The sequence below is a fragment of the Sander vitreus genome, chromosome 8, assembly GCF_031162955.1.
Source record: "Sander vitreus isolate 19-12246 chromosome 8, sanVit1, whole genome shotgun sequence".
NCBI lineage: Eukaryota > Metazoa > Chordata > Actinopteri > Perciformes > Percidae > Sander > Sander vitreus.
Genome location: NC_135862.1, coordinates 12,373,860 through 12,389,799, shown reverse-complemented (window position 1 = coordinate 12,389,799; position 15,940 = coordinate 12,373,860). Strand labels below are relative to the sequence as shown.

The 15,940-nt window shown below is 38.6% G+C and overlaps 1 protein-coding gene across 1 annotated transcript in view; it reads left to right on the top strand.

Moving 5' to 3' along the window:
- LOC144521512 (voltage-dependent calcium channel subunit alpha-2/delta-1) overlaps positions 1–15,940 on the top strand; it is a 60,648-nt gene that overhangs the window by 27,096 nt on the left and 17,612 nt on the right. The window contains exons 7-18 of the mRNA XM_078256060.1: positions 4,245–4,376; positions 5,404–5,473; positions 6,003–6,053; positions 6,268–6,367; positions 9,841–9,999; positions 10,747–10,851; positions 11,532–11,610; positions 12,766–12,815; positions 12,907–12,996; positions 13,717–13,791; positions 13,895–13,975; positions 14,339–14,413. Coding sequence (XP_078112186.1) covers positions 4,245–4,376; positions 5,404–5,473; positions 6,003–6,053; positions 6,268–6,367; positions 9,841–9,999; positions 10,747–10,851; positions 11,532–11,610; positions 12,766–12,815; positions 12,907–12,996; positions 13,717–13,791; positions 13,895–13,975; positions 14,339–14,413 — 1,067 coding nt within the window. The remainder of the gene's footprint in view (positions 1–4,244; positions 4,377–5,403; positions 5,474–6,002; positions 6,054–6,267; positions 6,368–9,840; positions 10,000–10,746; positions 10,852–11,531; positions 11,611–12,765; positions 12,816–12,906; positions 12,997–13,716; positions 13,792–13,894; positions 13,976–14,338; positions 14,414–15,940) is intronic.

Below are 15,940 nucleotides of genomic sequence, written 5' to 3'. Positions count from 1 at the left end.
TATCATTATTCTTATTTTCACTGAAAAATATTACAATTAAAAAATGTAAATGATTAACGTATGATTCCTGCGAGGATCTGTACCTACGTAACAAACATTTTTTCTTTAGTCTGTAGGATACGATTTGTAGGCTTGGACATCTCTGCAGCACCACAATACTCAAATTAGAATGGTTTGACACATGTTGCCTTTAACAAATGCTGCGCCCTGGATATTGCACTAGTCCATATTGCATTTTCGATAAAATTGTGATTAATTATGCAGCCCTATTTCATGTAAGTTTGAACATGAGTCCAATTACAGGATAGTTTCTCTAACCATCAGGTTGTGCTGGTTGCTGCTTTGTTTGTGTATTTGTTATCTGTGGCTGTGTGACACTGAGTATCTGTGTGTATGTATGTGTTTAGATGTTCAGTAATTAGTGTACAGTAGAATGTGGTGCGTCAGCAGTGACTGGGAGGGAAAGCAGAATGGAGTGACTTCCCCAGCATGGCCCTCAGCCTGCTGGGGAACCGTCTGGCTCCAAGGTTAAACACTTCTGTTGACCCCAAACACAGGGGCATAAATGAGGGATAGGGATGGGCACACACTGTTGTCAGTGTGTGTTATCTGAGAAAGTGCAAGCCTGGTTTATTAGCATGCTTTTCAACTCATTGTGACTTTTCCTGAGACGCCTCTCTGGCCATAATCTGGGCTGGGTGCCATGATTCCTCACACTGCCTTTCTCTCAAGGATGCTGTTTATTGCTAGCCTGTAATGAGTATGCATAGATACGCTGAGCTGCTGGGACATATCCAGAGGTGAAGTCTGATCTTAGCGAGATAAAAAAACTATATGTGTGTGTAGGGACCCAAAGTTGATAGCACACTTACAGTGGGGAACAATCTTTGTTATGGTGACTGGCTTTTCATTCCCTATACATTTATTTTAAGGTTGAGACTAGGTTTAAGGATTAGGCTAGAGTTAGAATAAGGGTTAAGTTTGAGCATGTAGTGCTGATGAAAATGCGATAGGGAATGAATGGTATTAGAAGAGTCCCCACATTAATATAGCAAGATAATTATGTGTCTTTGAGTGTGCACTACCTCATGTACTGTGTCAGATATGGGCACACATGCAGGAGTATTTTTTATGCCTGAAAAGAAACAGAGGATCCCTACGTTGAGGTTTCAACTCTCCAATTTGATCTCCACCCTATAAATGTTCCAGGAATAGCTTTTGCTCAGCTGGAGTAAATTAGATTTTCTGGGTAAAGTGGGAGGCAAGTTTATGAAATCACCTTCTATAGGCAGCAGCATGTCACGTGTGTGAGACGAGTGTAGGTTAGGGAGCAGACGTTCGGTTGACAGAAAGATCTGTTTTGTCCAGTGAAGGACATGGTCACGTGTGACAGAGAAGAAAAGGAAATGGTGTTGCTTTTGCTGAAAATGTATGCATACAATTTATATGATACTCCAGGGCTAGTTAAAAAAACCATTTAATTTATTTATTTTAATCTATATGACAACATTGTGAGGAGCATATATGATTAACATCAGGATAGCATGATGTTTTTCTTTTTCAGAAGAACAGAACAAAACAGTGGACAAAAAATACAGCAACATTCAAATTTCACAGAATAAATATTATAGTATTTTATTCAGGCTGATACAGTATGTTAATTCCCAAATAGTTACAGTTGTTATAGTCTGGATCAACGCACCTCCGCTTCTGCTCTCTGTGTGTTGTTGTTTTCAAAATCTCTTCTATACAGGAAACAACAACCTTCGAGCTAGCAAGCCACACGCTAGAAAGTTTCAAAAAAGTGCAATAAGGCAGGCCTGCTTGGTTCTTTTGGTGAACCATTGTAAAGATTTATGTTGTAAAGATGTTTACGGCATCTGGCCGCGATTGCTATGGACGAAGTAAGGTCATAACAGCGATACACTGGTAAGAGCAAATTACGTTTATGTGTATCTGCGTAGTATATGTGTTTATGGAGGTTTATGGTTGCATTTAGGTAATTTATATAGCTCACATTACTGTATTATGTGAACAGTTAACTTCATTTAATATTTTTCTTCTTTATATTTTTCGTCTTTTTCTTTTGCGGGGTGCAAATGTTCCACCAAAACAAGTTCCTTCCCGAGACCATTTTGCAGAGGCAACATCGCTACTTCTGGAACTTAGCGCCGCCCAAGACAAATGTGATTGGTTTAAAATAAAATGCAAACAACCCGGAGCGTTTTTTCTCCTATTATAGAATATATATGTGGTGTAGCCAGACCTTATTCCACAGTGCTGTGGATACCATTTATAAAACTTTTATAAACGCCACTGCCTTGCCTGCAACATCACCCTGCCCAGGCTCCACTCCTCTTTGGTTTCCCATTGTGATCTTCCCATCACAGTCAGGTTAAACTTCAGCCTTTGTAAACATTTAACAAACAACATGTAACATATTAACTGTGAATTTAATAGGTGCTGTTAGGCAGATTTTGTTATGTTTGGACAGAGCCAGGCTACCTGTTTCCCCCTGTTTACAGTCTTTGTGCTAAGCTAAGCTAACAGGCGCTGTCTCGAGTTTGTGTACAGACATAAGAGTGGTATCTCATCTAACTCTCCAGAAAAAAAAGTGAATAAAGATATTTCCCAAAATGTCAAGCTATTCCTTTAAACATTTATGACATGTTGATGATCTAGTAACTGACACGCTGTTGAACCCACTATGGGATGAAACACAGAACTGTATCATAGTGAGTTGTTCTTTAGTGGAGTTAGCATTCTTTTCTAGACATAAAGTATATGATGAGTGTAGGGATGGACTACCTTATCAGTGAGAAATCATGTACTCTTTAATGTTCAAAATAAACTAATCCATGTTATGTTAGTGAAGTTTATTGCACCCCTGATATCCCATTGAGATGAAGTCATTATAGGGTGCAGATTCAGTGTGACATCAAAGCCATGCAAACTGCAGCCAGGGAATTCATTAGTGTCAGTGGCAATATGGGCAACTAGAGGATACCGTATCACTTATGAAGCAGAAGTGGAGTTTAGCTTCTTAAAAATTATTACTAACTCAGGAGTACTCAAAACCAATGGAAACATTAAAAAGCAGGATATTATCACTAGGTTAGATGTTTTGGTTGCTTTTTTAGGACTGTATTTTGGTTTGTTTGCATAGAGGTGTATGTATGTGTATATCCTCTGTGTGTGTGTATCTAACTATCCAGCTATTTGGCTATCTAAAGAGCTATGAGCAGGCCTGTGTATTGATAGCTATCTACCAACCTCTTTGTCATTATCAGTCTTCACTCAAAAATGACAAAGTTTGTAAATTTATCATTATCTAACAAGGGCTGTGGTATTTCTATCCCTTTCCCTTTTAAAATTCTACCCTTAATGAGGGAAATACATTACTGAGAACACACACACACACACACACACACTGCATTCTCTCTCTCTCTCTCTCTCTCTCTCTCTCTCTCTTTCTCTCTCTCTCTCTCTTTCTATAATAAAAAACATGCACTCCTGGCAACCAAGGCTTCATTAACTCTCCCCTCTAGAGGTATGCATGCAAATGAACAGTGTTTGCTTTGCACATCAATGAGCCACGTCACACTCAATACAGGATACCAATCTATCTCACACACATGCACACATATATGTACAGAGCATATGTGCAGTACTACAATAGTAGAAAAAAGAGAAAGGAAGGAATGAAGGAAAAAAGAAAAGCAGTAGAGAGACAGACAGAGCAAACATAGAGTTAGGGCAGGATGTGTTGTGTCACAGCTGTGTCATTACATCCATAATGCCTGTTGCCTTCACATCACACACTCAATCACATGCACACACTGGTTATCGAGTATTTCAGGTAAAATTAAATAAAGTTCACTGCAAACCCATTTTTGCCAGAAAACCACTCCTCAGTATCTGTTACTAAATACCAGGATTGGCTGGATGTGCTGGCCTAATATTTGTTCATGCATCATGCTGGGCGAGTGGGCAGACACTGAGTTGGCCTGTGTGTGAATCTTAATGAATGTGTTAATCTGAGATGTCCACATGTCTTGGACAGTCTACACTGGCCTACTCACCTGGAGCGCTATGTCGATGGATCATTATTGCAGAACACACACAGAGACATGCACAAAAAATCTGATTACAATAATGTATTTTTTGTGCCAGTATGTCTGTCTTTCTAGTATTTATGCTGTTATTTGAAATCTATGTGTTTGTGTATGTGTGTGGATTTCTAGCCACCATTGTGCTGAATGAACTGAACTGGTCGGAGGCACTGGAGGACGTGTTTAGAAAGAACAGCGAGGATGACCCGACCCTTCTTTGGCAGGTGTATGGTAGCGCTACGGGCCTGGCTCGCTACTACCCAGGTAAGTGGTTGTCTTTGCCTGACATTTAACATTGACAAAAAAACCTGGTAGATTATTTCGCCTCCTAAATTGTTTGTGTGTTTGTGTGTGTGTGTGTGTGTGTGTGTGTGTGTGTGTGTGTGTGTGTGTGTGTGTGTGTTTTTCCTTCCATATCAAAGGTGAGCTGAGGTGCACTTGTCAGCCGATTATTATTTGGTTGACCTACAATAAGATGCAGCATGTGGCTTTGAATCATAACTACAAACAGCCAGGGAACATACTCATGAGTTTGCTTTTGTTCACACATCACTGAACAAATAAATTCAATAAATAACCCCCATATTTCAATGTACATTCATTTTATATGTGGTGACATAGATAGTGTCATACTATCATTAACTGCATTAGTCTAGTGCTGATCGCTATCGTGAGTGTTTTCTCTGCCAAGCTATTTCTATTCATGAGATTCCCTGTCATCATAGACACTATATAGCTTTATGGGAACAGTTTATGTCTAATATTCATGAATTTTCACTGGCCCTGAATTTATTGCTCTTTGTTCCATGTTGTACCTCTTATCATGCATGATAGGCAGCCACACACTCTCTTACTGGCTTGTTTTCATGGTGCTCCTCACTAATAGCATACACATAGAAAGCAGCTGATTAGTGTAAGTGAATAGTAAGTGAATCCAGGGCTCTTGTGCTTTGCATCTCAGAAGAATAGATGAATATTCCCCTGCTGTTTATCTCACCAAGAACAATTTTACAGAGCATGAAATATGTCATAAAGTAGATAGTGTCAAAATGTGGGATTCCATCCAACAAGCCAACTGCCATTATGGCAAAAATGTAAGCTTTTTTTATATACTTCAAATATGACTGACAGCAACTAGATACTGTTGGGCTGAATATGACACTGCATATTGCCAGATATTTGCAGATACACACTTTCGTCTGACAGAGGTGTCAGAAATCGGAATATGTGTTTTATTTCCTTTAATTGTGAAAAATGTATGACCAACACATATCTAATCTTCTCTGCAAAGCTTCTCCCTGGATGGATGCTCGCAAGACCCCAAGTAAAATTGACCTGTATGATGTCCGCAGGAGGCCATGGTAAGAACACTGCTAGAAAAACTACAATAAGCATAACATTTATTCAATGTTGGTCAGAATTCAAGTCTAAAATGGCATATTGTACATATTCAGGTTTTGTTTACTTTGCTTGTATGGTTGTTTGGTTGTAGGTTCGTATGAATAAATATGGCTTTATATGAAAGCTGGGTGATAATTAAACATTATTGTCTATTTCCTTGTTTACTTACAGTGTAATTGCATTGTGACAATATATTCCCATATATATATATATATATATATATCGATATATATATATATATATATATATATATCGATATCTGAAAAGTATTCTTATTAACTTTGTAATATTCATTTCGGCAATATTCCCTAGCCCTAAATATATGTAAATCTCATATAACTCAAAGTATTAAAGTAATATTGTGTTCATAGTAAATTATTATAAATTATACCTTTTTGGCCTTCAACATATTTGAAAACGGCTCAGAGTATGTGTGTGTGTGTGTGTGTCTCAGACCAGTTTGTTTTTCATTCATTAATGTCCATCTAGGTACATTCAAGGAGCTGCCTCACCCAAAGATATGCTAATCCTTGTGGATGCGTGAGTTACCTTATAACCTCATTGATCCATAACCTCCTCACATCAGTCATGATTTCCCCTGATTATAATACATGCCTTCCTAGATTTGCTTCATAATGTAATGCATTTCCCAAGGCAGAAGCTTTTCTAATTATATTGAGTCAAATATCACAGCACAAGAACCGAGCAGACAGATTGCAGCAAGAAGCTGTCAGGTATTTTGTTGTTGTTGCAGAAGCGGGAGTGTGTCTGGCTTGACTCTCAAACTGATCAGGACCTCTGTTAGTGAGATGCTGGAGACTCTGTCTGATGACGACTATGTCAACGTAGTTTATGTGAGTATTATTAAACCCATCACTTGCAGAATGTTGGGTGGTCTGTTTGTGCGAAGTGGTGGGGAGTGCGTTGCATGCTGAGAAAAGGGGCAGAGTCACACACAGATTCAGAGCGTGCACATGAATAAGCTTATGTACATTTCAGTGGAGATACACACATGAAGACATTGTGCACATGTCCATACACATAAACTACACATCCCCATACATACACACACATACACAACACAAGGGAGACAGAGAGATGGATGAAGTGTAATGAAATATGGATTTCTCTCAGGTCTAGCTACCCTGAAACAGACCTTTAATGAAATACCCACTGGTCTATTTGGTGTACAGGATTAAAACTGCACTACATGTCACCGCCCAACCTCCTTACGTGTGTGTGTGTGTGTGTGTGTGTGTGTGTGTGTGTGTGTGTGTGTGTGTGTGTGTGTGTGTGTGTGTGTGTGTGTGTGTGTGTGTGTGTGTGCACATTCCCACTTCTAAGGAGTGAACCCCAGGAAACACTCATTCATCACCCTCTTGATCTCTCCATCACTCTTTCCTTTCATCATTGAGTCATGCAATTCCTCTCAGCATTTTGCCATACAGTATAGCTCCAGGTATATCTCTTTATGTCAATGAATGATCCCCATACAATGTATGCTCCTCGTCTTCTATATACAATACCCCAACTTTCTTCCCTTTACTCCCTCCACTTTTTTCCCTTCATTTTTAGTTTTCTCACCAAACAATCACTTCCATATCTCTCCCCCTTTTCATTCTTTGACAATCTATTCTAGGCCTTCCAGGCCAATCAGAAGACCGTGTGATGCTTAGATGGGTTCCCGTGGAGGTGTTTATTGAGATGTGTCTTTATAGAGATTGAAGCTGTCTTCTTTCTCCTTGCACACAGACAGCCATTCAGACTCTGTTTCCTCTCTCTGGGGACCCTTTGTCTTGAACACAATGTATTCTGTTTCATGGCGAACTTGTGATTCTGCAAAGAATTGCAATTATCAGAATCTGTCGGGGAGCCCAGTGTGTCTTAGAAAGTGAGACAGAATGAGAGAGATTAAATCAAAGAGTCCAACTCAGTTTTGACTTAGAACTTTGTTTTTAAATTGTTTTCCTGCTAATCCTCTAAAACTGCATCACACCCACTTCTGTCAGTGGTCCGAGGACGATGCAAGGCACCCATGGATGTGTTGAAAGCACTAAAAGGATGATATAGTGTAATGATGGTTTACAGTAACATTGTCCTTACCAAAGTAATTTATGAAATCTGGGAATACGTAGACCTTGCTGCAATGAAGTTCAACAGAGTAAAAAACATGAGCAGTCAAACTATCACACAGGTTTTGCCCATGCCAACAGTTTAGCCATATTATCCAAACCACTTTTTTAAGCGAGTGCACCTGAAATGTTGGTACTAATCCGTTACTGCACAATAAAACTAGGTGTGCACAACTACGGCAAGTACATTAGGTCAAAGTTGATCCTGGGATGTCTTTTTACAACCTGTATGATCAAGTGATCGCTTTTGATTCTAGTTCCATCTTGGAACTCTTTTTTAACAGTGTTAGCACATTTTCAGATCCCAGAAATGTAACGTGGTGAGTACAATGTTATTATTACCAGTAGGAAGGGTTTCCAAAGCTACAAAAATAAGACAATAAGTTATAATAAACCAGAATCATCCTTTAATTGATTTGCCAAAACTCAATATTCTTTCTCTTTGTCACCCTCTCTCTTTCTATCTGTTACTTTCTGTCAATGACTCACTTACTCACAGACACACACACACACACACACACACTCAGCGTCCTATGTCTGGCCCTGAGGGTGTTGTAACCTGACACTAAATCATTAATCTCTGATATTACCCATACATTTCTACTCAGTAACAGTAGCCCAGGGACTAAATTGGCATTTGGTCATGGAAGATGCTCACACACTTCCTCAACAGCTGCGGTAGGTCAGGAGAATGCTGATGGCTGTTCCTTTCCGCTCATTCTTTCCCTTTCCGCCCTTTTCCTCTCTATTTATTTATTTTTCGCACTTGTGTTCTCACTTTCCCTCACCCTCCCCCCGTCTCTTTCATCCAGCCTGTTCAGCCGTGTTAGCCGGTGTCAGTACTGTTAGCCAGTGTCAGTCCAGTGGGCAAGCCAGAGTACCAAACCAGAGTAGCAGACAGTCCAGCGGGATTAGGGCTTGAAGATTAGCCTTCTCTCTTGTGTCATCACTAATCCATTCCTAAGGCCTGCACCATAACACACACGCAAAGTATTACTGATGACAATGCAGACAGCGTAGAGTAGAACTGAATCTTTATCTTTACTACGACTTATTCACGTATAACTCCGCGCTGCGCACTACACATTATACATGTCTTAGACATATCACAACAACACACAAGAGCTGTTGTAATAGGATCACAAGGGAGCAGTGGAATTTGTAGAAGATTGTATTCACATTTTGTGCAAACCAGTAACACTATTTTACAAAGCAAGAATGTGTTTTTTAGTAATTACCCTAGAATGTATAAAAGGTAAAACAAAAATAGTTCTAATCAGCCTATGATTAATGCCTCACATACACTATGTGAGCTCATTGTTTTTTATAAGAGAAACACCATCTCACTTAACTGCTTCTAAATCCTGTAGTCACACCCTCCCCCTTCTATTTTTATGTCCTCACCTTCCTCACTTCTACTTTTAATAGATTATGTGATAAACGATCCCTGTCTGCTCTATGGGGCAATTATGTGAACTTCCATTGTGTTTGCGTGCGTGTTTCCAGTGTTTATGTGCTGTCGCCTTGATTCAGTCTTTTTGTCAAACCCCAGCCGCTGTGGTATTGCCTTTCAGTTCAGTGGAGATGTGTATGTATTTTATTGTTAATCTAAAATTAACTTCAATGCTGTCAGGCTCATTGGCAATACACACACACACACACACACACACACACACACACACACACACACACACACACACACACTTATATCACATACTCATACAGTATTTAACAATGAAAATATGGACGACCAGTTACACTTGGAGCACAGCTCAGTACAGAAGGAGACTAGCTTTTGGTTCATGTTGGGTGCAGTGTGTGTGCATATGTGTGCTGTGGGGTGGAAATGAGAAGGTCTCACCTTTAAAAAAAGATGGTGTTACTGCCTAACCTTGTTCTTATATAGCAGAATCTTGTTTCCATGGGTACCAAATCCTTGAGCTCAAAGGATGTGAAGCAATTAGTGCGGCTTGATGAATGTATCTGTTTACCACTGCCTGATAACAGCCAAGGCCAGGTGGAAGTGTTTGTGTGTGTGTGTGTGTGTGTGTGTGTGTGTGTGTGTGTGTGTGTGTGTGTGTGTGTGTGTGTGTGTGTGTGTGTGTGTGTGTGCTGCATTTGTATTGTTTTTTTTTACATATGTTGTAATTGTATGATTACTTTGTAGGTCGTAACTCCTTGCCTCTTTTTCCTAGTTTAACACCAGGGTGAAGAAGACGGCGTGTTTCGACCATCTGGTTCAAGCCAATGTGAGGAACAAGAAGCTGCTGAAGGATGCTGTTCAGAACATCACAGCTAAAGGAATTACAAACTACACAAAAGGCTTTGAGTTTGCTTTTGAGCAGCTCTCAACAGTAAGATTTTCCAGTTTTTTTCTATTTTTGTTTAAAAAGACATGTCATTTTGTCTCACTTAAGTGTAACTAAGAAGATGAGAGGCTTATAACAAGTTTTGAATGAATGTTATGTCTGATGCCTCCATATTTACTAGAGCATTGTCTCTCACTGCCATCTGCTGGTTGGCAATGTTACCTCAACTCAACTGTCCAGACAAGGAAGGAAACATATTGTTACAGATGCATGACAACCCTGGAATGGCAAAGCACCATCCTCACGTTGTTATATAACAAAACTGCTAAGACTAATATTTTTGATAAACTCTGAACTTGGTCTTCCGCATAATTATACTGATACTTTAAGATATGTGTATTCATTACATTATGTTATGGTTTGATAAGAACTGTTAACAAGCCTGAGGCCTTTGTCAGCAGTTCCTAAGATCTGCAACATTCATAACACTCCAAAGTTTAATTGTTTTGGATTGAACGAACAAGGGAGGCACTAGAAGAAAGAACATTGGCTCATCCAAATTGAAAGGTTGTATTCCTTGAGAGGGTGAATGTGTTTAAGATAAAAAAAAGCAAACGTCTGGAGGTCAGCAAATATTATTGGCTTTATCCTCTAGGGACCTTGCATGTTCACAGTAAAATATTGCTGTGAATCATTATTTTTTAGATACATTGGGTATTAATAAGTGAAAACCTTGCCACTACCTGGGTATAAATAAATGATTAATTACAAAATCTTTTATTTTTTAAATAGACCAATGTGAGTAGAGCAAACTGCAACAAGATCATCATGCTGTTTACTGACGGAGGAGAGGAAAGAGCTCAGGCCATACTGGAGAAGTACAATGCTGACAAAAAGGTACACTGGTGACACACACACACACAGACTGGGGAGTATGATACCGCACTGTGAATTGTTTGTTTTTATCTATGTGAATGTGCTCCTGTTGTAGTTTTTATTAGACTCAGCTTTTTGGAGCTCCCTTTGGGTTGAGACTTCCGTGTGCATATCCTTCCTACCCAAAGGTTTATGCAAACGGCAGATGAGTTTTTCTGCATCTTGTGTAAAGACCTACTCACAGGCAGACTAATGAACATGAACACCCACACATGTGAGCAGGTTGCACACATATTTCAACTTCACCGTCAAAACAGCACATACAATTGAACGTGCTTTTTATAGACTGAAAATCGTGTGAATATTAATTCGAATTGATCTGAAATATTATTAGGGCACCACAATATGTTAAAACATGTTAGAATATTGTGTAAGAAAATAGATTGTTTTCTATATAGTTTTTTTTAATATTTTTATGTGAATCATAATTGAATACATTTACAGTAAATGGACCTGTCTGTTGAATATAATTACATTGTAAGACAAGACAATCATCAATTAAATTAAAGATTTACAGTACATTTAATGAAGAGGAATGACAAAAGCATATCAGTTAACTGACCAACATGATAAAGAATATGCTTTACATTGTAAGAGGTTATGTTATGATAAATATGGTTGAATTGAATCTTGTGCATCAGGTGAGGATCTTCACCTTCTCAGTAGGACAGCACAACTATGATAAAGGACCCATTCAGTGGATGGCCTGTTCCAACAAAGGTATATCACAGATTATTCACACACATCCGTACTGAATATTGTGATCAGTTTGTTACAATCCTTGCATAAGATTAGGTTGTACTAAACAGAAGACTAGATTTTGGTAGCGATTTGTTTAAAGAAGACGGGTGGTGAAGTGATAAGTAACATCATTTTAGAAATAAAAGAACCTTCATGGGCAACTCAATGCAAAGAACCTCAATGCAACTGGATGGACTTTCTTTATATGTGAAACAGTAAATAATTCCTTACACAACAGTGAAGCAAAAAGTCTGGATGTTAATTTACTTTGTTGTGTGTCATGTGTCATAATGCAGTAGACCACTTGGGGTTTTTGTGATGTGCAATTTCCTCCTGTTGCTATGTGTGACCGTGGCATTAAAGGAACATGCCACCTTATTGGGACTTTAGCTTATTCACCGTATCTCTCAGAGTTAGATAAGTCCATACATACCCTTCTCATCTCCGTGCGTGTTGTAGCTCTGCCTGCGCACCCACCCACCCAGTTTAGCACAGATCCTGGAGGTAACCAGCTCCATCTAGCCTACTGCTCCCAATAAGTGACAAAATAACCCCAACATTTTCCTATTTACATGTTGTGATTTGTATAGTCACAGCGTGTACAAATCACATGAGACACAGCCATCTTCTAACCGTATACAAACTGGGAACTATATTCTCAGAAGGTGAAGCTTTGGGCGGAGTGATTAGCACAACACCTGAAAAGCACCGTTGTTACTCTCTGCTCCTCACCACGGGGCTTCTCGTGTGCTGCGAGCAAATCACTCAACCACCCAAGTAGCAGTGCTTCATCTTCTGAGAATATAGTTCCCAGTTTGTATACGGTTAGAAGGTGGCTGTGTCTCATATGACCTTGTTATTTGTACACGCTGTGACTATACAAATCACCACATGTAAATAGGAAAATGATGGCGTTATTTTGTCACTTATTGGGAGCAGTAGGCTAGTTGGAGCCGGTTACCTCCAGGATCTGTGCTAAATTAGGCCCAGACACAGTCACGACACGCACGGAGATGAGAAGGATATGTATGGACTTATCTAACTCTGGGGGATACGTGAATAAGCTAAAGTCCCAATAAGTCGGCGTGTTCCTTTATTTTTTGGTTAAATGATTGTGTCTGATCATTTATCCAGGTTACTTCTATGAGATTCCTTCCATCGGAGCCATCAGAATAAACACACAGGTTAGACCATGATATATTGTTTGTCACATTTATTAAGTATTAACCTTCATGAAAGCATTCATTTGGAAAATGTGTTGTTTGTCCAATTTAGGAGTACCTGGATGTCCTAGGCAGACCAATGGTTTTGGCAGACAAGCAGGCCAAACAAGTCCAGTGGACTAATGTTTACCTTGATGCTTTGGTATGACACTTTTTGTGTCCTATATTTCTACTTGTGTAGGGCTGCATGATATGGGGGTTGGCGCAGTGGATATGACACATGCCTTTGAGGTGGGAGATTTGGGTTTGATTCCCACAAGCAAGACACTTAACCCCTAGTTGCTCCAGGGGCGTGCAACTTCTGACACATATAGCAATTGTCAGTCACTTTGGATAAAAGTGTCAGCTAAATGACATGTAATGTAGTAATATGAGGAAAATATGCGATGTGCGATAACATTGTTATATGGCTTGTATTATCGCTATATATATTATATATAACTTGCAATAAATAAACAGATATTAAATGTGCTCAGTTCTGCTTTAAGTATCCTGCTAAAATACAACAAATTGCTTGTTGAATTTAAAACAAATGAAAGGAAATTATTTCCAACATTATGTTATTGAACAAAGTGAACATTGAATTGAGTCTAAAAGGCACCACAAAAAAGAATGACAGTTACATTTTAAAGTGCAGTTTTCTACTGATATTTTCTTTCAATGAACACAAAATCTCGTAGTGTCTTTCGCGATATGTCACAGCCTTTCGCAATGTTTTTATTGCACCAGTTGATATCGTGATTACGAAAACAATATATTGTGCAGCCCTATTCACAATTACAGAAATATTGTTCCTGCCATGTTAATTCTAATGTGATAAAGTTCCTGAGTTGAATAGTGCGTTTGCTTGTCTCTCCATCAGCAACTGGGTCTGGTCATCACTGGGACACTACCTGTCTTCAATAAAACGAAGACCAAAGATGACAGGAATGGCGAGGTGCAGTAAATAAATGCTTGAACACATGATGAGTGGAGACAGCAGTAGCAGGTCCTGATGAATAAAGTTTTCCTCATTTTTTTTCTCTCATACTGTCTCTCAGCACCAGAATCAGTTGATTCTTGGCGTGATGGGGATTGACGTGTCTCTGGATGACATCAAGAAGCTCACACCGCGCTTCACAGTGAGTTTAACACCCATATTTGATCACATGCATGCGACAAATACATTCATCAAACCAAAACTCTTGAGACTTTTCCCTCCGTTGCAATGTGTGAGTGATGTGATTGCATTAGATTCGTTGTTCTTTTCGAGCTTCTATATAAAATCATCGCAAATAAAAAATGTCCTTGTCGTTAATTACAGCCCTTATGTTGCATGTTTTACTCCTGTTTTTGGGGACAACTGAGGCCCCTCTTTTACAGACTTTTAAATTACCATTACCAGTTGTTTTTTCCATTACACTCTACATAATATGTACAGTCACCATTTGGTTTTCTGGACACAAATATTTAATTTCCCTCTCCTCTGTCATTTTTTGCTTCAGATTGGTCCAAATGGATACTACTTTGCCATTGATCCCAATGGATACGTCCTGCTGCACCCCAATCTCCAGCCAAAGGTATGGCATCTGGCCCTATGCATCACTTCATGTGGCTCAGAAGGTCCATGTCTTGAAGCATTGCATTACATATCTGGTTATTCCACATGATTACACAATAACTGCTTGCGCTGTGTGAATAATATGCAGGCTAACAGATGGTGCAGGTTCTTTTCAAACTTTTCCACGTGCCGTCACTTCATCAATCTTCATAAAAATAATTAATTCTCCAGTTAGAGTATTACTTCATATTATCAGTCCTCAGATGTCGGCTAGAAGGTCACTCATTACCATGTGAGATAAAATAGATATTTAGACTTGGCAGCGAACTGGCATATATGTTTAAGAATTAAGGATGAAGAGAGGCTGTGTCGCATATAGTAGATATAATGTGTTTTAAAGTAAAAGTAGTACACCCCAGAATATAATTTAATATGCTCCACCATACAGTAAATAAGACAATACAAACAGCAGTAGCATAATATATTCACATATATATTATGCTACTGCTGTTTGTATTTTCTTATTTACTGTATTAAGTTTTGTAAAATAAAAAGAGTAAGATGTTTTTGTAGTGGAGCCTTTACTGTACTAACTTACTTTTATCCAATTCAATTTATTAAACATTGTTGTTTTTATAACAATTTTAAGTATGTTTACAACAAGGCTCAAAGTTGAAATATAAAGGTAATATTCAGCAATTTCACTAAAACTTGAAGTGGTACCACATATTAATATATATATTATAATATTATATTAATAATATACTGTATAACTACAACTATGCTCTTGGTAGTTAAATGAAAAGAGATGTCACTAAAAGTAAGGTGTTGGTATTGTTAAGTAGTTTATGGCAAATAGGCATGCAGGCTATTTAAAAATGTCTATATGTTTACGTCCTTCTGGTTTACCTTTTTAATGCAGTGGTAAGAAATATTGCATAGCATAGCATCTTTCTCTCTCTCTCTCTCTCTCTTGAATAACTGGTATTTGTCTCTTCTTTTTTGTCCCCTCACAATCTTTTCACCCAGAGTGAAACATGTAATGCTGCTCAAAGCTGTGTGTGTGTGTGTGTGTGTGTGTGTGTGTGTGTGTGTGTGTGTGTGTGTGTGTGTGTGTGTGTGTAACTTCTCAAAATGGTTGTATGTATGTTTGTTTTTTGACGGACTTTGAAACCCCCACAGTGACATTTTTGATACACCAAAATACATCACTGTGTATCTTTTTTATAACTTTCCTAGGAAAGAATTCGTAACAGGAAGCTCAGGCTAAATAATAAGTATGCTGTCACTTTTCATGAGGTGAGACAAAGTAGAAGTAGTGTAGATTGCAGAATAAGTTCCTAAACGTAGCACTGTAGAGTTTTCTGTGTTGTAGTCTCATAGATAGCTTTTTTTCAATATTTAGTAGCAGTCATTAATAATTACATTTTGCTAGATATTGTCATATATTATGTGATCTAAAACCCTATGTCTGAATTCCCCCAAACTGAAGAATTGGTACATAATTAATTTGCATGTAATGATCGCTCTGGTCATGGAAACATTT